General features: G+C 26.4%; 1 protein-coding gene across 1 annotated transcript in view; it reads left to right on the plus strand.

The window, feature by feature from the left end:
* The window catches only part of LOC107446881 (nuclear pore complex protein Nup107), a 41817-nt gene that overhangs the window by 8368 nt on the left and 11896 nt on the right, over nucleotides 1–21553 (plus strand). Inside the window, exons 5-21 of the mRNA XM_043042034.2 lie at nucleotides 565–600; nucleotides 1513–1548; nucleotides 2362–2431; nucleotides 2643–2734; nucleotides 3755–3816; nucleotides 4593–4725; nucleotides 6795–6863; nucleotides 9828–9922; nucleotides 10002–10119; nucleotides 10825–10887; nucleotides 13176–13355; nucleotides 14971–15176; nucleotides 17440–17488; nucleotides 18509–18578; nucleotides 18917–19068; nucleotides 19303–19399; nucleotides 21118–21275. Of these exons, the coding sequence (XP_042897968.1) occupies nucleotides 565–600; nucleotides 1513–1548; nucleotides 2362–2431; nucleotides 2643–2734; nucleotides 3755–3816; nucleotides 4593–4725; nucleotides 6795–6863; nucleotides 9828–9922; nucleotides 10002–10119; nucleotides 10825–10887; nucleotides 13176–13355; nucleotides 14971–15176; nucleotides 17440–17488; nucleotides 18509–18578; nucleotides 18917–19068; nucleotides 19303–19399; nucleotides 21118–21275 (1686 nt within the window). The remainder of the gene's footprint in view (nucleotides 1–564; nucleotides 601–1512; nucleotides 1549–2361; nucleotides 2432–2642; nucleotides 2735–3754; nucleotides 3817–4592; nucleotides 4726–6794; nucleotides 6864–9827; nucleotides 9923–10001; nucleotides 10120–10824; nucleotides 10888–13175; nucleotides 13356–14970; nucleotides 15177–17439; nucleotides 17489–18508; nucleotides 18579–18916; nucleotides 19069–19302; nucleotides 19400–21117; nucleotides 21276–21553) is intronic.

The raw sequence follows: 21553 nt of genomic DNA on the forward strand, positions 1-21553 counted from the left end.
TTACTTGGGGAAAAACAAAGTCAACTAATTATTGCCGGTTTGTAATTATTTTGAATTCATTGTTTCAAATTATTCATTTTCATTTTATACCTGCATGACTTAATTAACCAAACTGTTTAAAATTTTTAATAACAATAAAATCCAAATGTTTACCTTTATTTTATTTATTATATATTATTTTTACACGCGCACTACATGAAAAAAAGTGATATTTGCATCAAAATACTATAATCAGCTTAAAGATAACAGTCACTCACCTTTTTATCATTTTTAGTATGTCTGAAGAGTTGAAAGTGGCACTTATAAATTTTTCATTCAGTTAGTGGTACTTACCCCCAAAAAAGATGGATATTCTGTTCTAACAGGAAGTGTAGATTACTTCGTTTTAAAAAGTTATCTTATAGTTCTCTGTTATCAAAGCTATTTGAACATCTATAACCTGGTAAAATAACCTGGTTAACACTTATTAAATTACAATACTAAACTACTCAGAAGTGCAATGAAATTATGATTTTGGCTCAAACTGTATTTATATAATGTGTTTTATTATTATTTTTTTTTTAGTTGGATAATAATCGTGAAAGTTCATCAGTTTTTAAAGTAAGCATATTTTTATAAATTTCGTCTGCTTTATCTTTTTTTAAATTCTTCTATGAAGTTCAAAATTTTTGTTTTTATTAGTTTGGTGTTATTTCTTAGTTTTCATGACGTATTTGCTAGGCTTTGGTCTACCAACCAACTCTTGTTTCATATTTATGATAGTATTTCATCTTTATAAGTATCAGTTGGATTTTATATCTTAAAGCATTTAAATTCTTAAACTTATTATGAAAATAAAGACAAATATGTTTATTAAAGTTAATTATTAATTAATTTAAACTGTGTAAAGGAAAAAATATACATATAAAGTGTATTAAAATATATAATGTCTAGTTAAAAATGTTTAATGTATAGTTGCCATTGTTATGATTTTATTTATATGTAATTTGTATTCCAAAAAAAAAAAAAAAATGAAATAAATTATTAACCAGGTTATTTTACTTGAAAGATGTTCAAGTAACTTTTATAACAGAAGGCTGTAAAATAACTTTTAAAAAGAAGTTTACTTCTTTTAAAAAAAGTTATTTTATAGCTATCTGTTATCAAAGTTATTTGAACATCTATCAAGTAAAATAATCTGGTTAACGCTTATGAAATTTCAATACTGAACTATTCTGAAGCGTTATGAAATCATGATTTTGACTCATAAATGCATTTATGTAATTTGTTTCATTATTCTTTTTAGATGGTGTTCGATACTAAATAATTGATTTCTACGCTGGTTCGTTTGTTAACAAATGATTAAAATAGAATGGACTGTATTAAAGATTTTTATTATGATTGGTGCTACGAGCACGCTCATGCTATAAGATCAACAACTAATTTTCAACTGATTAGGGTTACAACAAACGGTGGCGAGGATGCTGAGACAAAGATGCCAAGTTGGCGCTATATTTCTGAGATATTGAACAGATGGATAGTAATCGAGAAAATTCATCAGTTTTTAAAGTAAGAATATTTTTTTTTTTGAAAAAAAAATTAGTCTGCTAGTCTTTTACAACAGTCTCAAGGTTTTGGTCTACCAACCATATATTGTTTCATATTTATGATAGCATTTAAACTTTATAAGTATCAGTTGCATTTTATGTCTTAAAGTATTTAAATTCTTAAACTTATTGTAAAAATAAAGACAAATATGTTTACTAAAGTTTATAATTAATTAATGTAAACCTGTGTAAAGGTAAAAAGATACATATAAAATGCATTAAAATATATTGTGTCTAGTTAAAAATGTGTAATGTATAGTTGACATTGATTTCATGTGAATGTAATTTATATTTCAATAATTTCTGCTCCAGTGATTTTTCTGTTAAAGTCGTCATCATATTATGGCTTTACAAGATTGCACCTCTTATACGAAATATCTGCATTCCATTTGATTTAGTATTGTGACTACAAATTAATTACTTCATTAATGAAAAATAATTTACTAATATGCTAAAATAATGAATAGTATTTGCACACAAAATGAATAATAACTGATGGGAAAAAAATGGATATTCATATATTTATATACATAAAAAAAAAATGGGACTTATGAAAAACTTGAATATTGTTTTAAGGCTGTCAATTAAAAGATAATCTTGTTTGTTTCCCTTTTCTATTCTTTTATGTCTTAGCCTCAGACACAGTTTATAGCACTTTTTTGTACCTGCAGTTTGCTAAGATTGGACCTTGTATCATAATCAGCCTTGAATTAATAATCTCAAATATATTTAAAATATTTCTATTAATCTGTATTTGAACTTTATTCTTTACCAGGATGATTTTATGACTACAAAGCTGGAAATTGACAACACAGTTCTCATTGATGTTGATCCAGGAACTTATTGTAAGTCCTATATGAACAGACCAATACTAATTTATCAATGATAAATGCCTTATACTATTTGATTTTCTTTTCAGCTCAAAAATTGTTTTTCCTTCTTCATATTAGATTTTTTTATCAAATTTATTCATTTTCCTTTTAATATTGATATTAAGTTTAATTCATTGTGTGATAAATTGCTTTTTTAAAAATCATTTTATACAAACTTTTTCAGTTACTGACTCACTTGGTGAAGAATTTTTGGAATTTTTCCTAAGCTATGCAGGAGAGCATGAAATATTTAGCTTATTGTTAAATTATGAAAATGTAAGTTTTTTAAAAAAATCTATGTATTTAAATATATATATATAATTTTTTTCAAAATACATATTTTAAAATCGTAAAATTGCTTGTTATATCTTATGTTACACACTGTTTGAACTTCTCTGTTGTAATTATTTAATGTTCATTAGATTAATTTAAATATGATATTTAAATACTTTAGTTGAAAACAAATATATGTGATCATCTTACTCATACTTATTATTTTAATTGAAGTGTATGTCAGAAAGAGAAATTTACTCTCGGTTTATAAATATACATTTCTATCCATAAATTTATAAATTGAATTTAAAAAATAAAAATAATTGTAGATATGTGATTTATAATAGAGTATATAAAAATTCAAAATGAAACAAGGAATTAGAGAATACCTATTGATATTTATGGCTACAGATTAATGCTGAAAAAGTAAAATAATACACACTGTATTTAAAAGTAGATTTTAAATTAAACAAGTTTGTTTTAATATACCATATAAATTGAAATAATTTCATTAGAAGAAATGTTTCTTGAACTAATACTTTTCAAACATCTAACAGTATTTAGAAATTTATATTTAACATAATAGTTTTTAACTAGCTGTTATTGTGAAGAGCTTATGTTCGATCTTCAGCTTTTCCAGCTTCAAATTTTTGAGTATCAGCTTGTCTGGGAAGTAAAGGCAGTTTGTGCACAATGCTGACCTCATTGCTGCACATTTATGACACTGGTCACAAAGTTGAGGAAACTCAACATGCTGTTATGGGAATGCTTTACTTGTAATTTAATAATTTTTGGTTTTATCTAGTGATTTTGATATTTATTTTTTTATTGTCACACTATGTTTGATTTTTTTAAGTAATATATGTGCCCAATAATGTAAATTATTCTATTAAAATATGCAAAATAATATTTAGTTGACCATGTATTTTAATAATTTGTTTTATTATATCATTTTACTATATCATTTTACTATATCATTTTAAATATATATGTATATTTCATTATTTTTTTCATTTCATTTAGCTTTGCTGTAAAGGAATTGAAACATTAGCTAAAATTTATTCTAAGAATGCTATGACAGAAAGGTATGACAAAATCTTTAATATTTTTTCATTTATATTCTCTACCTACATTTAAGATCCTTTTGTTTAATTTAGATATTTTAAAGTTTTAGAATGAAAGCTTAAAACAGAAAGAGGGACAAATTGTGTCTTATTAAAATCTAAATATAAAAGTTGGTCTATTAAATGTTAGCTCAAAAAATTTTGTATAAAAGTTGCAAGCATTTTGTATATTTTGATTAAAGTTATATGTAAAAATGTTCAATGTTTTATAATACAACAGTTGGGCTATTATATGTAGCTTTAAATGTGTGCAAAAAAAAAAAAAAAAATCTAAGCTTTCCGAACTTGAATATTTAGATTAAAATTATATTTAAAAGGGTTCTTTGTTTCATAAAGAATAGTGAAAAAGTGCTAAAGAAGAATTCAAACTTTAATTATAATTTTAAAAGATTTAGGGAAAAGCATTAAAGATTATTATTTATTGTCTTTATGGCGGCTTTTTAAATTTATACTGACCTTATGTGCTTTCCTGTTATTATTTTTTTAATTGTTAAATATTAAAAAAATAATTATTTTTAATCAAACTACTTATTTCCCAATTCAGTTAAATCTTAAACTATTAATTTTAAGCAAAATAATAATTAAATTCCTAAAAATTTACTTCTTTTATAGGCTAGTTTTTAGGATTTTATTAGAACCTTCTCAGTTGTAGTATGCAAACTGTCATTGCCTTTTAGCTTCTTAGTTTGATGCATTGAGATTTAAAGTTGAAATATTTTAATTGTTTACATTTATAGGCTTCCTAATGCGTTAAGAACTTTGAATGTTCTGCAATTGGAGCGTAATACCTGGCGACTTATGAGAATTTTATTTCAAGATCGCTTGGAGGGAGAAACAGTTGATGAAGGAGATTCGCTTCTATCGACATTGGTATCATTATTATTTTTTTAAAATTTATAATATTTCATTATTTTGCTGAATAGTACTAAAGTTCTTGTTTTATATCTTGATAGTACGAGTTATTTTAAAATAATATATGCGTATATGTGCCCTATAAGCTATTGTAAAATAATTCCATTGTCCCGACTGTATTAATCTATTGTTTACTTATGTTAATGTCATACAATTACTTGTAATACACTACATTCTTTGCATACAGTTTTTAATTTGATTTAGAAATTTTATTTTTATGATATCTTTTAGTATGTACAGTGCATTAGTGTTGCCCAGACGACAATTAGTGCATCATTTTGCTATTCTGTTTACATAAATGATATTATGATTTATATCGTATTCACCATCCATAATTAATTTTTAAATTTGACCTTGAATTAAATCCCTTTAATTTAGCTTTAATATAAAGCTTTTTCTAGTCTAAAGAAATTTTCTAGTCAACAAATTGGTCAATAATTAAAAGTAAATATCAATTTATTATTTTTTGAAAAGTGTTTTTTTTTATTTATTTTAATAACAGGGTGCATAGCGTTTTGAAAAAGTGCTTAAAGGTGCTTATTTTCGATTATCGATTTTTAAATGCCTTTAAAGGTGCTTTTTTCATTGGATGTTTTTAAAAAGTGCTTAATTATTAAAAGTGCGTATTATGCAGAAAGACTCTGTTTATATTGTTCTGTTCAATGTTTTCACAATTAATTCAACCCCAATCTATTTCGGCTTACTATCGGTTCTTAGCATATGAAAACGCCTTACGTTTTATGATTCAAAATTTCATGATTTTTGACAATTGTCAAAAACTATGCCTGCAGAACTAAATTTTTTTTTTTTTTTACATGACCGTTAAATCTGGATAAAACCATCAATTTTCAAGAACTTGCCAACCCTGCCTAATTATATATATATTTTTTAAAGTGCTGAAAAATATTTTTGAGTGCTTGAAAAGTGCTTAAAAGGTGCTTATTTTTTGTTCAAAAATTTGGCTACGCACCCTGAATAAACTTTCTCCTTTTTAAAAAATAAATTTATTGATCTATGTTTCTTACTTGACCAACAAGAAAAAATTTTGTACTTCACTTTTTTTTACTTGATGAAAGAGTGACTGAAATTTAACTTTGTATTGAGTTTGGCTGTATGTTGGCAAAACTGTTTTCTTTACATTACAAAGAATCATGAGAAAAAAATTATATGAAACACTTATGAACACTTCTTAGCAGGGATAGTATAAATTTCTATTGTATATTTATAGAATAGTTAAAATTACTTATTAATTCGTTATTTTATGAAAAGTGTCATTTTTAAAATAAATTTTTTTTATATTAAGAATGAAATTTGTTTGTTTTTTACTTTGATCTGTGGACTGAAATTCAATTTTGCATTTTGTTTGGCTTTATATTAAGAAAACTGTTTTCTTTACAATACAAAGAACTTTAAAATAAAATTATAAGAAGCACTTCTGAACACTTCTTAGCAGTGATGATATAAATTGCCATTGCATTTTTAAAGAATAATTAAACGTGCTTATTAATGTATTATTTTATAAAAAGTGCCATTTTTAAATTAAGAATGAAATTTGCTTGTTTTTTACCTTTATCTGTGAACTGAAATTCAACTTTGCATTTTGTTTGGCTTTATATTAACAAAACTGTTTTTTTTTATATTAATAAGAATTTTAAGATAAAAATTAGGAGTAGCATTTATTAACATCTGTTAGCAGAGTAGATATAAATTGCGATTATATATTTATAAATTAAATTGCTATTTTTTTTCAATAAATTCTGTTTTGGTTAAGAAATATATTTGCTTGAATTTTTCTTTGAACTCTGAACAAAAATTCAACTTTGCATTTTGTTTGGCTGTAATTGGTAAAACAGTTTGGTTTATATTAAAATGGGTCTTAAATAAAATGATAGGTACCTGTTAACATCTCTTAGCAGAGTTGTTGTAAATTAGTATTATTTGCATTTTTATCTGTAAGTAAATATTGTTTGCATTTTTGTGTATTGTTTATTTTAATTTCCTTAAAAAATATGTATTATATTTTTCAGGGAAAAGTTTCTGACAAACAAATTGTGGATAATTTATATCAGAGGTCAGCATATATTCGCCAAAATCAGGTTAAGAATATTTTATTTAATGATTTTAATGAAATACATTTCTGTATACATATCTGATATAGTGTTTTATTAAATATAATATTGATATTTGAAATAACATTGTTATTAAATTGTTATGAACTAAGAATAAATAGTATGAGACCTGGTATTATGCTAGACAAAACACTTATGTTATATGCTGCTTATATTATTTTTATTTTTGATAAGATATTCTTAACTTTTGTTTGAGTTGCAATTGTTATCTAAATTTTAAAAACTTTAAAATGTTTTTGTGATTTTAAAATTATGTTATTTCCCTCTTAAAAATGCCTTACAATAAACATGTCTGCCAACTTGTACGGTTTCGCAGTACAGTGTAAAATATTTTATCCGATGATACGGCTTTACAGGCGCATAAAAGAGTTAAAATCATACGATTGCTTATTTGTTTACAGTTCTTAAGTTTTTTTGAGAATAAAAAATAACAACATGCTTATTTAAATCTTGAATTCAATAGTTTACAAAATTTTAAATACCAATTATAAAACTCTTCACTATAAAAATGAGTCCGAGGCAAGTTGCAATCAAGTTGATTTTGGAGGTCAATCATGTGAAGCATAAACAATCAGTAACCAATGAGAGTGAATATGCACCACAGCGACATGAGCCAGTAGTACCTCATATATTTATGGGATCATGTGACCGTGACTGGTAATATCGATGGATAAGCAATGCTAACTCATCTTACGCCAAGGTTAAGTAAAACTAGATTAAGTAAAACTAAATGCCAATAATTGTCTGATCTCAACTTATAATTTTTTTATTCTCAATATTTATTATTACTTATATGCGGAGGAGCAGAAAATGGCTGATCACATGAACAAGGTTTTAAGGGAAATTCGGAGAGCCACGAGGAAATGTTAGGTCTAAAAAAATTCCTGCAAAAATTTTTCCTAGTTAAAAAATATATTTTAATTTGTGTATTTATTAGTTTGAATTCTTTAAGTGTATAAGAGGGACATTAAGATCATTTTTATATATTATTACTATTTCAATTTCTATAGTGCTTAACACATATGCTCGTTTATTAAGAATTATGTAAAATCAAATTAATTTTTCTCTGATATAAATTATACTTATCATAAATATTTTGAAAAAGTTATTGTACTAAAATTTTGATCCGGTAGAAAAAAAATAACAACTTTGTTTCTAGATGCTTTTCGGCAGCGATGATGTTATTTGTGTTTACAATTTGGTGCGCATGGATTGCAGCATGATATCGTTTTAAAATTTGTAATAATGCCCTCTAAATTTTACAATCAGGCATTTTTAGAATCTTATTATAAAAGCTTTACTTGCATAATTAAGTCCAAAAAATTGCAGCACTATGTGTTTTGTAATATTTGCGGACTAGATTTTAAAATAGCACATGGTAGTAGAAGTGATATAAATGATCGTAAACGCACAAAGAGACTTAAGGGTTTAGAGGAATGTGTAAATAAAAATAAAAACGTCAAGTATTTTGCTTCTGGAAGAGTTGACGATGTAATACGGACCAAAGAGTACCTTGCGTTGTTCGTTGGAGAGCACAATCTAGCTTTTAGTTTTGCAGATCATGCGGGCCCTTTATTTAGGAAAATGCTCCCTAAAAGTGATGTTGCAAAGAAATATGGTGCAGGACGAATAAAAACTGCTGCTATTGTGTCAAAAATAGCAGATGTTAAAAATGCTTCCATTGTTTAATCTCTTCAGAAACAAATGTATGCTGTAGCTACTGAAGGCAGCACTGCTACAGATGCGCAACATTATCGTATAGTTGTGTCTTGCTTCGACACAAAAGCTACCGCAGTCGAGGTATCGCTGACCACAATTTAGATACACAATCTACGTATTAATGATGTAATATTGTATTATAAAATAATTAGTCAAGAATTAAAAAAGAGTTTTTTAATATTGCTTTCAAAATGAAATTTTTAAAAAATATATATATATATATACAAAATTTACTAGTGTATTTTCAGAGGTTTTATAAATTTAGTAACAGATAGTTCTTAATTTTGTTTAAAAATGCCCTCTAATAACACTTTCTGTATGACACTATGTCTAGTAAAACACTTGCCCAGAATTCTAAGGCCATGCAGATTACAATGTTGGCAGGTATGGGTTAATATTTAGTTAATTAAAGGAAACTAATCCATTTGATTTTAGCCTAAGCATGTCTTAACATATGCAAGCGATAAAATGAACAAAAGGAGCACTTTTAGGCCCATGAGTAATCAACAGAGGGTGTATTTATAGTAAAACTTATTAAAAAAATTCCTCTTTAAAAATTGTTTCCATTTAAGTAGTTCTAGTATAGTAGTTTATATTCTGGTTACTGTTTTATGACTTATTTTAACAATACTAAGATAACCTTTTTTAAGAAATGGTGTTTTTTATTTATCCTGTGCTGAAGAGTTTCTTAGACTATCAACTAAAATCATCTGAAAAAAAGTAAACTTTTATAATTTTTACAAATGAGACTTATTGCGAAAATAACCTTTGCATTCATAAAAAAACTCTTGGCAGTCTTGAATTGTTCTTAAAAGAGGGATTTTTTACTATTAATTTTAATTTTGATAAATTATTTTTTGTATGTAGTTTTTTTAATAATATTTAAGTCTGTTAATATCAAAGTTAAATTTCAATTAGTATTACAGTGTATGACTGTATAACATAAAAAAGAAGTTCTGCAAACCTTTCTTATAATATACATTTATGATTTTTTATAAAAATAACTTTTGTTTACATGTTTAGAAAGCTTTACCTTTTAAGAAATTTTTCTTTCACCGCCACGAAAAGCTTCTTGAACAGATTTTATTGTACTTCAAAATATCATCAGAAAATTAAATTTACTCTTTAGTGGAAATGATTTTGTTGTTTTATTTATAACAAAGATACAGTTATGTTTTTAAGTACTATATTTAAGTATTTTATTTTTTATAGCTTATTGTTGATTGGCTTGAAAAGAATGCAGATGAAGATTATCAGCACAATCAATTTGATAAGTTTGAATATTTTACTGATGAATGTTTTGCATTGTAAGTGATATTTATGATATTTATAAGTTATGATTTTTTATGTGCATACATTAATGTCACTTTATTTTCATTATTATAGAGAACATACTATGAATGAATTGATTACTTCAAGTATCAATACGGGAAAATTTAGCTTCGAAATGGATCCTGATGCTCGTTACCGCCATGATCATAATATTTTACATGAAACTGATAAGGTAATGATAAGTTCTGCATGTGTGACAGTTTTAATAGTAATATATTTCTTTATTAATAATTAGAAAATTTAAAAATTAAAAGCTTTGTCTGTACACATTGTTTCCATCCTAAACATTGCATTTATAGACAAGGCATAGATATCTAGCACAGTATTTGCAAATTGTAATGTAGTTTATGAAGCTGATTTCAAATCTGGAAATGTTTTTGCTCTATCATGTCCGATAATTGAATTGGAATAGGGAACTTTCATGCACTGGGCACAAGGACTACATATTTTTGTTACAGATCCTTGAAATAGATTTAAGCAAAATTTAAATTTAGAAAAGTTCTACTGGTTTGCAATGATTGAGTATGAAATGAGGGATAGTAAATTGTAATAGTGTAGTTAAATCCTAAAAAATTAAAATTTGTTAAATTTATATTAGAATGAGCCTTTTAAGATTCGATGGTAATGCTGATTTAAATATTAACATACTTACTATATATTGGGAAAAATATGATTTGTGTTATTAATGTTTGCAATCTGGGATATGATTCAAGTTTTTCTACTAAGATTTCAACTTTCATGTCAGATAATAAGAAACTCATATTTATATTTAAAATTTGAATTTATTTTCTCTGTTATTTTTATTAAACATTGTATAAAAAATTTTGTTTACTTGTCTTCAGATTTTGTTAATCTTTGGCATTATTTTATTTTAAAGGAAAATGAAGATCGTCTGTTTAAATTTATGTTCATGTGTGTTCGAGCTGGAAAACTAGATGCTGTAAGCATTTGAATTTAACTATTATTTTGAAGAATTGATTATGTATGTTACGTTCTTTAAAATTTTCTCTGATATAGTTTTATGTAGTATAGGTTTTGAAGGCAAAGTTTGTTTTCAAGAAATGATATGGACACTTCAATTACCTTACCACAAATATTCATTTTTCTTCAGCTTTCATTGTAAGGTACAGCTTGCCTGATTGAAACTTTTATTGAGACTTGCCTTCTGACTGATTCAGATACTAAAATGGATATATCATAAAATTTATCATTACGTCAGAACATTTACATTCATGCATGGTTTTTATTTTTTGAAACTCAGTGAAACTGTTTGCAAAGAAAATATGCATTGGTCATCAATGCAACTATGCCTTAAACTAGTTAACTTAAACAAATTTATCTAATATGATTTGATAAATCTTACTTTTGTAAAACATTTATTAGTGACAGTACAGTAGAGAACCATTTATCCGGTATTCAGATAACCGGGAAAAATTTTGATCGGTTTTCCTGCCATTTTAAACTAGAACTATTATGAAAGAAAGCGGAAATGAACTCATCCTTGAAGTTGAGTAGAGGAAAATGTAAGGAAGGGAGAATTTTTCCCCCCGTTTACCCAGAGAAACGTCATATCCTCCGTGACCTTGAAGGCAGGGATAGGAGGAATGCTTTATTTTCTCCTTTAGGCCGTCAATCAAGCTCAAGGGTGTGGCATGCTGATTTCGTTTTCTGTTTAATTTACGAGGGGGGTGGGGAAAATGCATTGCATGCATATCAGTGAACAGAAGATGAAAGAGAAAAATATATTTATCTATTTGACATCGATTAATAAAAATAAAATCTTTTTCTTCTGAATAAATTCAAGTGCGGTATCATTTGCAAGTTTTTATTGATGTGGAATCACATCTGCTGTAATTAAATATCGTGTTTTTATCAACAAAAAAAAAAAAAAAAAAGGACAATTGTTTATTAATTTAAACATAGGATTATTTTATGAAGCAGATTGCAGTTTTGTTTTTCTGATTCCACTACGTTTGATTTTTTTTTCTTTTCACGATAAATTTCGCACTCAATAAATTAATTCTTTTTATTCATAAATTTTATCATTAGGTTTTTTTTTTAAATTCCGTTGATCTTGCCTTGTTCCGGGTTTTAATATTTATGCTAGTGCCTTTTTTAACTATCGTTTCGGTTCGATAATTTTCAAGTGTTTTTATTTAGATTAATAAGTTTTCCTTTTATTTTATCGTTTCCCCCCGTATAATTAGGTATGAAATATATTGCGTTATTTAATCATTGGTTTTGTTTATATTATTTAATTTAGGAATTGTAATTATTTTTAAAAAATAAATATGAGAATTTTGTATTTTTTAAACTTGATTTTCTTGTCTAAACTTGCAAATTTTTTTATTCTTTTAAATGTTATTTTTCTACCATTTTTTTTCTTTTTAAAGTTAGGAGTACCTTTCTTTTTTCTCTTACTTTAAGCATTACACTTTTTCCTTGTAATTCGGGTTGATAAAACATCGATTAACGACATTTTTTGGTTGATCCAGAAAACCGGGAAATTCAGACATCCGGGATAGCGATGGTCCCGAGCATCCCGGATAATTGGTTCTCTACTGTACTTTTTTCCAGGAACGTCTTATTTATTTAGAAATTTTAACTCCTGTATATTGACTTTCACAATATAGTTTTGCAACTGTAAATTTATATTACGGAACATTCTTTTGCTTTAGATTGAAGCTCTGTAAACAGGACATCCTTACATCCATCTGTACATTTACGTTGAGAATTTTCTCAACTACAGTTTTGGTGCTATGTAATAGACAGTCACCTTTACATTTGTTTTCTTCCTGCTTTGAGAACTTTACTAACTGTTTACCTTTTAGTTAATGATATAAACGTTTCATCTTTACGTCTGACACCATTTATATTTCATGTTCATATTATGTTCCAAATTTAATTGTAGGGCATGTAACAACTGTAATTTATATTGTGCTATATTCTTCTGTCATAACTTGAAGCTCTGTATATAGCACATCTGTACATTTACACCTGCACATTTATATCAATGCAACCCAGGGTCACTCTCGGGGTTGTTTTATTTGAAGGTGTCCTTTGCTCATCACAATCTATTCGTTTTCTTGTATTGATAAGGCACAAGTGTGCATTTCTCGAATACCCCTATAGGTGCTGGGTTAAGTTAAAGTTAAAATACATAGTTTACTCTTTTTCATTTCTATGAGGAATAGTGTTTCAATGAACTAAAAACTTAACTTATTGTAGGCCCAAAACCTGGCTGAAAAATTCGGGCAACCTTGGGCAGCTGCAGTCCTGGAAGGTTGGAGGTTGCATCACGATCCTAATTTTGATACAGACGTAATGGATGGACAAGAACTGTTACCAGTTGAGGGAAATAAATACCGAGATTTGTGGAAAGGCGCATGCTGGGTTGCAAGTGAGCAGGTAATGTCCTTTTTTTAAGCTTAGTTTTATCTTTATTGGGTCGTGAGTTATTGATATATAATCTTGAAGTGTATGTCTGATTTGTACAAAGAATTTAATTTAGAAAAAGTTTGTGAAATACTAAAAAATTTTGACAAAATCAATACGAGTTTGAAATTTTCATGTTTTCTTTTAAAAGAATATTTATGCAATAGATTTATATTAAAAATTCTATTAAAAAAATTTGATATATGTTACATTTTTTAAAACACTAAAATGAAAATTTTTATTTTTTATGTCAGGTGATCTTTAAACATGATTCTAATTATGTTAATATTGTTGCAGAAAAAGTTATTTACATTTGTTGTTTTGAAAATATTAAAAGTTTATGTGCTAGCATTATTTAATTTTACAAACATTTCCTGTAACAATTCTATGTCATATTTGGGACTTGGTTCTTTATTTTTTTCATGATAGAGAATTACACATTCTGGGAAAGCGTCATAAGTTTTGTTTCATCTTCCTTATAATTTTTTTTGTGCATTTGATGCATTATAGAGCATAAACGGAATCACTGATCTTGGGTCGCCTCATCACTTTCTCTAAATAGCATCTTTTGATGCTTTAATATACTTTTAATTTAGATATTTTTTATACTTTTTATTGTACTTAATTTATGTACTTATTATAGTTTTAATATTTCTTAATTTATTTATTCTTATACTTTGAACCAAAAAATTTGTAGAGTATTGGTATTTTTCTCAAAAACTAAAAGGCATATGTAAATATAATACAGTCATATAATTTGATTTTAGTTTTTGTATTATTGTCTGTGCATTAAAATTGTACACCATACTTTTGACCACATCACTGGATATTAGATAACATCAAATTAAGAATAATAATTGTCTTTATGTGATTTTCAGAGATGCTAACTTTCCAAACTAGCTATCAGTAATCAAAAGTATAATAACACCAAAAGTATATCATTTCAAAATTTAAATTTAATGTTAAGGTGTATATATTTAATTTTATGTAGGCATTCTTTATTAAATTTTAAAATCTAGTTGATTACTTCCAATCAAAGTTCTGGTTTTTAGGTTAAATTAGAACTAGCCCTTATTGATATTTTATTATCCTGCATTTAAACCATTTACTCACAGCATTTCAGATTTGAGTTTAACTTCTTTTTCTTTTCTACAAGTAGAAAAGATTGAGCTTCATGATAGCTTGTTGGAAAGATGATATCTTTGCTTTCTTTTATTTCTTGTTTCTATCAAATTGTTTTTACGATTGTTTAAGGAATAAAAACAATTATCTTTGGTTAGTTGCAAATATCAAAATTTTTTAATTATTAGTATAACTTTTAATCTTTTTTCTTTGTCTAAAGAATTAAAAAAAAAAAAAAACAATATTAACAGATTATTACAGAAATTTTCAAAAATTCTAATTTTTGTTATTCCATCTTAGCAGCCATGATTATGAAATTGTAATAATTAAGGATAAATCATCATAGTTGACAATTCTAAATTTCATAAAGAGACTGTTATGCTGCTTTTCATTCCATAACCTATAACTCTGACCAATATTATTTGACGAAACAATTGTTACATTTCTATTTTCTTTATATTTGCAGCCTGTTGTTCCCATGCATGAGCAAGCCTTGTACGGATCATTATGTGGAAACTTAAAAGCTGTTTTGCCTGTCTGTAAAACATGGGAGGACTACTTATGGGCATATACCAAAACCTCTTTAGATAAACTTATTGAGCAGGAAATTCGTAATTCTTACCAATCAGATAGAAGCTTAGAAGACCTTCCTGCAGAATATTGGGATAACATGTAAGTTTTAGATTTTGATATTTTAATGAAAAATAACTTGTAATGAGATTGTTTAAGAATTTTTTTTTATCTGAAGCTTTAATTCTATGAGGTATCAGTTTCTATTTTCTTTTCATTTTTAAATTTTTTATTTCTCTATAGCATGGGTGTTGCAGGGCCCCAATTTTTGAGGAGGAGGAAATTAAGTAGTCATAATAGTTCCCTAAATTTCACATATAAGAAAAAAATTCTTAAATGTGCTTTTTATCTGAAAAAATATTAAGTTTTTTTTATGTCTGTTTTTAACTTAAAAAGAATTTAAATTAATGATTATTTACATATTTTTTTATTGGTTCAAAATATTGAGGGGAACTTTTAGAGGTTTCTTATTGAGAGAGAATGATACACCCCTCCCATTAATGATCCTGTCAACCATTAATGAGCCTAATCAACCATTTTAGTTAATGTGTTGCATTTCTGCACCAAGAAATGCGTAATTTAACAGGCCGTAAATCTTTGTAAATCTTTTATATTTATTATTTTTCACATACTAATAAATTGAATTGTAATAAATAATTAATAATGTTTTATTATAATTTTTTTAGTTTCTACACAAAGAAATGTGTAATTTAACAGGACAATATTTGTAAAGGTTTTATCTTTAATACTTTTCTATTATTAATAAATTAAATTGTAATAAATAATTAATAAAATTGTTTTTTAATGTTGGTGATTATTTTATAACGAGCAAGTCTTAAAATTTAGTCTTAAATACTTTTGTTTTACAGAATTGGGCAAAAAACAATAATAGCATTAAGAGATTTAAAATTTTGACCACTCTTGACTAAATTAATGGAACTAATTATTTTCTAGATAAAGATTACATTCTCTTTATAAAGGTTTCAGGTTGCATCATTATTTGCTGCAACTACTATAGAATCTCTATAGCGTCAAAAATATTTTCCCTGACAGTAGTAGATTTAAAATTTTATCTTTTATAACTTATATTTCAAAGAAATTTTTCAAAAATCTATCACTGCAAATCACTGTCTATCACAACAAATAATTAATTTAAACGGATATATAAAAGTTTAAATAACAGATGTTGAAATACTCAAGATCTGATAAAAAGTTTTAAAATTTTTTATTTGTTTTAAAACTTTTTGTTTTTGTTCAATACGACTGGGAAAAAATACTTCACAACAACCTCAAATGCAAGGGCTACCAACTACTAGACCTTTTGTAAAATATCTTAAAGAGTGCTAAACAATTAGAAACTATAACTTTTAGAAGATTTTGTAATCTTGCCTCCTCATGAGAGAGGTGGAACAAAGTTGCATTTTATGTGAATTTGTAAATTATATACACGTAGTAGCATGGAAAATAGCCTTAAATCAAATTTACAAAATAAAGAATCATATGTTTAAACTTAGCTTCCATTAGAAGAATTTTTCACCAAAAGCGTAGAAAGTTGACAGCCCTGCAAATGTTGGTGTGTGTGCAGTATTAAAATCTACTCAGATTACTCTATTAAAATTTTGAGAAAAAAAGTTATCTTTATTTAGAAAAATATGCAATTTAATGACCCAGAATATATTACGTGCGAGGACTACAATTTCTTAATTGACAATAATTTTTTTGATGTATTTAAATTAGTAAAATTTGAAAAGACTTTATCTTCTTCTAAGAATGAATTTTTTTATTTTATTTTAAATACAAGACATACATTACGTACAAAAATCTAGTAAATAAAAGAATGTCATCGCAATAATAAAACATTTAAACACGAGATTTTAGAATATTTTTTATTAAAAATATTGTAAAATCTGTATAAAGAAAAATTTTTTAAGTAATTATATTTATGAAATGAGTTGATTTCTTACATCGTGACTATCTACAAAAAATGAATCATATTTAAAATAGAGCAATCAATCATGTTATTAATAATTTTATAGAAAAATATTAAACAAGACAAATTTCTATGACTCTAAACATTGTTTAAATTGCTACTTCTTTCATCATCTAAAATATATATATTTAAGAATAAGTCATTTAATTTATAAATAGTTTCATTATTAATGTTTATAATTTAAAAAATTGATATTTGCAATTAAAAAACCCTTTAGCTTTCTAATTATGATAAATTTTATTTAAATATTCATATATTCATTAGTTTAGTTTGGTCATTTAGATTTTATTTTTATTATTTATAAATTAGTTGTAGAATTTATATACTTGTGTTGAAATGAATTATATTTATACTTTTTTTTCTTATGTATTTCAGTTATGATACTGAATATATATTTCAAGAATTGGAAGCTAGTAATCTTACTGTAAGTTTAGTTGTTTAGTTTATTTTTAGTAATTTAAATTATAAGATTTAATTTATAATGGTTGTTGAAGAGGCAACTCATTTTTTGGAGAAAAAGACTATTAATGTTAATTTTTCAACCCTTGTAATTTTGAACTCAACCCAGAAGATAAAATATGCATCAAGCGTAGGAAACTTTTGATCACGATTTTTTTTCACGAAAGTCTTTTTGATCTAACTAACCTACTTTTGTGTAATATGGAGAAGAAAATCACAAAGAGATTTCATGGTTTGTCTAACGGCAAGGGGGCTCTAACCCATGATCTGTCTAAAACTGATGACATTTTACGTTAACACTGTGGTTGGTACCACTGGGGAGCAGAATATGTATCAACCAGACAGCTTTGGGATTCGAACCTGGGTCACCTTATTGGGAGGCAGGCACAGTATAGATTTTGTGTAGGGTAATAATTAAATGAAAAACATGTTAGAAAACAATCAAATTTCAGGTTAATATTATGTCATGATATGTAAACATCATTTTATAATGGAAGTATAGATCTCCATGGATGATGTCATTTTGAAGGAAAAATCTATAACGTTTTATTTTTATGCTTTACATTCACTGAAGTATCTCTAAATGTGAATCTTTGAATCATGAATCTGAACCGATTTATTATTTATTTCAAGTACTTTCCTCAATAGCTCTTTACCAGATTTTGTATACGCACAAAGAGATTAAAGGATTTAGCTGAATGTGTAAATGAAAATATCAAGTATTTTGCTTCTGGAAGTGATGACGATGTAATACAGACCGAAGTGTACTTTACGTTGTTCGTTGGAGAGCACAATCTAGCTTTTTTTTTACTTGCTTAAATATTAATTTGTAACTCGCACTCTAAAGAATTCTAAAAATATATATCAAGTTTGACTCTTGGGCAGCATCTGTATTTTTTTAAAAATATTTTGTGAGTGCTTTATTATAGAGTAATTTCTGATAAGTGATTTATCTTAAACTGCAATGTAACGCTTGTTTTTTTAGAAAGTCAAACAAGACTGCAAAAACCCTTATCATGTGATACAGAAATATATTATATTGTATGATTTAGGCGGTAAGTTGAATATTATTACCTTATGTATCTGTTTAATTGTTATTACATAAATTTTTACTCTTTGATCAACTTAATGGTGTTTTTGTGAAATTACTTTTTAAAAATACATTTACAGTAGTTTCTCTTTTCTGCTCTTATTTATAAACTCTTATATTCTTGTGTATAATTCTTATATTTTGTATAAATCTTATATTCTTTTGTATAATTTTTATATTCTTATGTGATAAATGTGTATGTAGATTGGTGGAACTTAACATTACAATTTATAGTGTGAATTTTGATTGCAATTAATATTTGTTTTTGTGAAATCTTACGAAATTTTCATATTAAATTTTTAGGTCTTATTGAGGAAATGTACAGTTGGTTAAATAATCGTGCTTTAGATGGTCATATATTGAGGCTGATGGCTCATATTATCCTCTTTTTGCGAGTCATTGGACGATCTACCAAAGAAGAACTGTGCATTCCTATATTAGAAACTTATGTTCAGGTACCAAAATTGTAAATTTTTTTTGACCTTACATAAAATCATGCAGAGGATTTTTATTTAAATTTCTTTTCATCATTTTATTTGAGTTTCATTTTGTTTATGTGTAGAATACAAAATTATTGAAATTTTTTTTTAAAATTTTTACTAAATTTATTGAATTTTACTCCATTTATACCAAATGTTAAAGTCTTGGTTATGTTAATTATTTCTTTTTTTTATTTCATATTATTAAAGGAACTTATAAAATCAAACAAACGAGCTCTTGTGGCCCCATATACTTCAACTCTACCTAAAGAACAACAAATAATGTGGTACGCCAAATTCCTTGAAGGTAAGGATTCCTTTTCATTCAATTACTAATAATGATGATATACTTTTTTTGTTTTTATAAAATTATGAATACGATTTTTAAATAAATTTGATGTCTTAATTTTAAATAATTTTACGATTTTTAAATAATTTTGATGCTGTAAGGATTCATTATCTGTGTATCAATGCATGTAGACCAAAACATTTATATTACTGATTGTACAAGATAAGTAAATATATATTGTACAAGTTAATAACAATTCCTAACCTTTAAATGAATGTTATACAAGAAGCAAAAGTAAGATTTATAAGATAGTATTTGATAACCTGATCATTCATATTATTTTCTAATTCTTCAATCATTTGATGATATTATTTCATTATAATTATAAGCTATAATAATCTAAATAGTTAAGAAAATAAAATTAATAATCTAAATAATCAGAGTTGGCAAGGTTTAGGACAGAATGGATTAAACCATGGTTTAATCCAGGGTTTAAACTGTCTTGTCTAAAACCCCTTTGTCCAAAACCCTTTTATTCAAACTATGTCATAATTTAAGAAAAATATTGTGAAAAATAAAAGGTTAATTTTTGAACAAGAAACAAAATGAAGACAAATTTTTATTTTGTTAAATTAATTTTTATTTATTTTATTATTTTTTTAATATTCCATTATTTATCCTTATACAAAAATATTATTTATCATTATTAAAAGAATATTTATTCATATTGATAAGGTATTCACTTTTGTTGCTCAATAAATAATCCTCCTAACATGAATTAAACTAATATGAGCCATTGAATGGTGAAATAAAACTAAATTGCTAAATTAAACTATTTATTAAAAACTTTAAAATAAGAACTGAATTAGAACATACTTCAAACTTCCAAAATAGTTGGAGAAAGAAAAGTATGCACCCTGAAATTCACATAAAATCCAAAGTAAACATGCTGTAGCGAAATCGCTAATCCAACTGACAAGCAGGCAAAATATTCTAGTTAGCAAGAGTTTCAGAGCGCATGCGTTACAAATCAACAAATAATAAATAAGAAAAGATTTCTCCTAACACGTTATTGTTAGATTATTCATCTACGGCTGAGCATCCTTTAATGAGTTAAAGCAAAGTGTATAAAAAATATCAAATATTTATTAATGTATATAATTATCATGTGTACAATGATTATACATTTTGCCTTTTACCACTTGTTCAAGGTTTTGAACACTTTAAGACAGTAAATTCTCGTATTCTGTCCAAAACCAGTCTAAGGGGTCCAAAACCCCAACCCTGTAAATAATTAATTGATATGTTAAATGTAATACATTTTTGGGATTTCAAAATTTGCATAATGAGTAAATTGATTAATTGTAAAGCCATTTATGGAATATGATTTTCTGGATAATAAAATGCTAGAAAATAAATAAAAAGTAATAATGATGTGATCCTTGCAAAGGGTACAGGGGTTCGAAAGGACCCCAATTTAACAGAGAAGTAACATGACTTACAATGAAAATCACCAACTAACCTAATGATGCATATTATTTTTTAATTTTTTAATCATATGATTTTGAATCATTTAATCATATGGCAAAGTGATCTACAAAGTCCAGTATGCGACTTCTATGCCCTGGGGCTTTTAAATAGTTTTTTCCTTTTTAATTTTTGGTTGAAGAAAAAATTGCTTTAAAAGCATCCTTCTAAAAGGGATTTATAAATAAAACTTTTTAATTTATTATTAGGAGTGACTGACAACAGTGAGCGTCAAAAGTGCCTTCAATATGCAGAAGATGCTGGGTTGGATGTATCCCAAATTACAAAAACAGTTGTTAAAAACATTAGAGAGAAAGAAGTTATCAAAAAGGATAATGATTCAGATTTGACTGCTGCAACGACGGAAGTAAGCATATTAATTACTATGCAGGTATAGTTTGTCTAAAGTAAGAATTGCCCCAACCATTCGTCTGGTGGTGACTATGGCTACAATGTCCAACTATTTCAAGTAGCGGTGTGGGGTCATTGTTTACGACAGGTTTTGATTCTGTTGGCGTGAGGATGAGAATTTTTTTCTTCAGTGTATTGTGTTAGCCCTAGAGTGAAGAGAAGCTACCCTCCTCGAAATGTGCTATTCTTGTTCTCATAGCAGCAGACGCCCTCATATTTTGTGGCGGGGGGGGG

Source organism: Parasteatoda tepidariorum, chromosome 10, assembly GCF_043381705.1.
Source record: "Parasteatoda tepidariorum isolate YZ-2023 chromosome 10, CAS_Ptep_4.0, whole genome shotgun sequence".
NCBI lineage: Eukaryota > Metazoa > Arthropoda > Arachnida > Araneae > Theridiidae > Parasteatoda > Parasteatoda tepidariorum.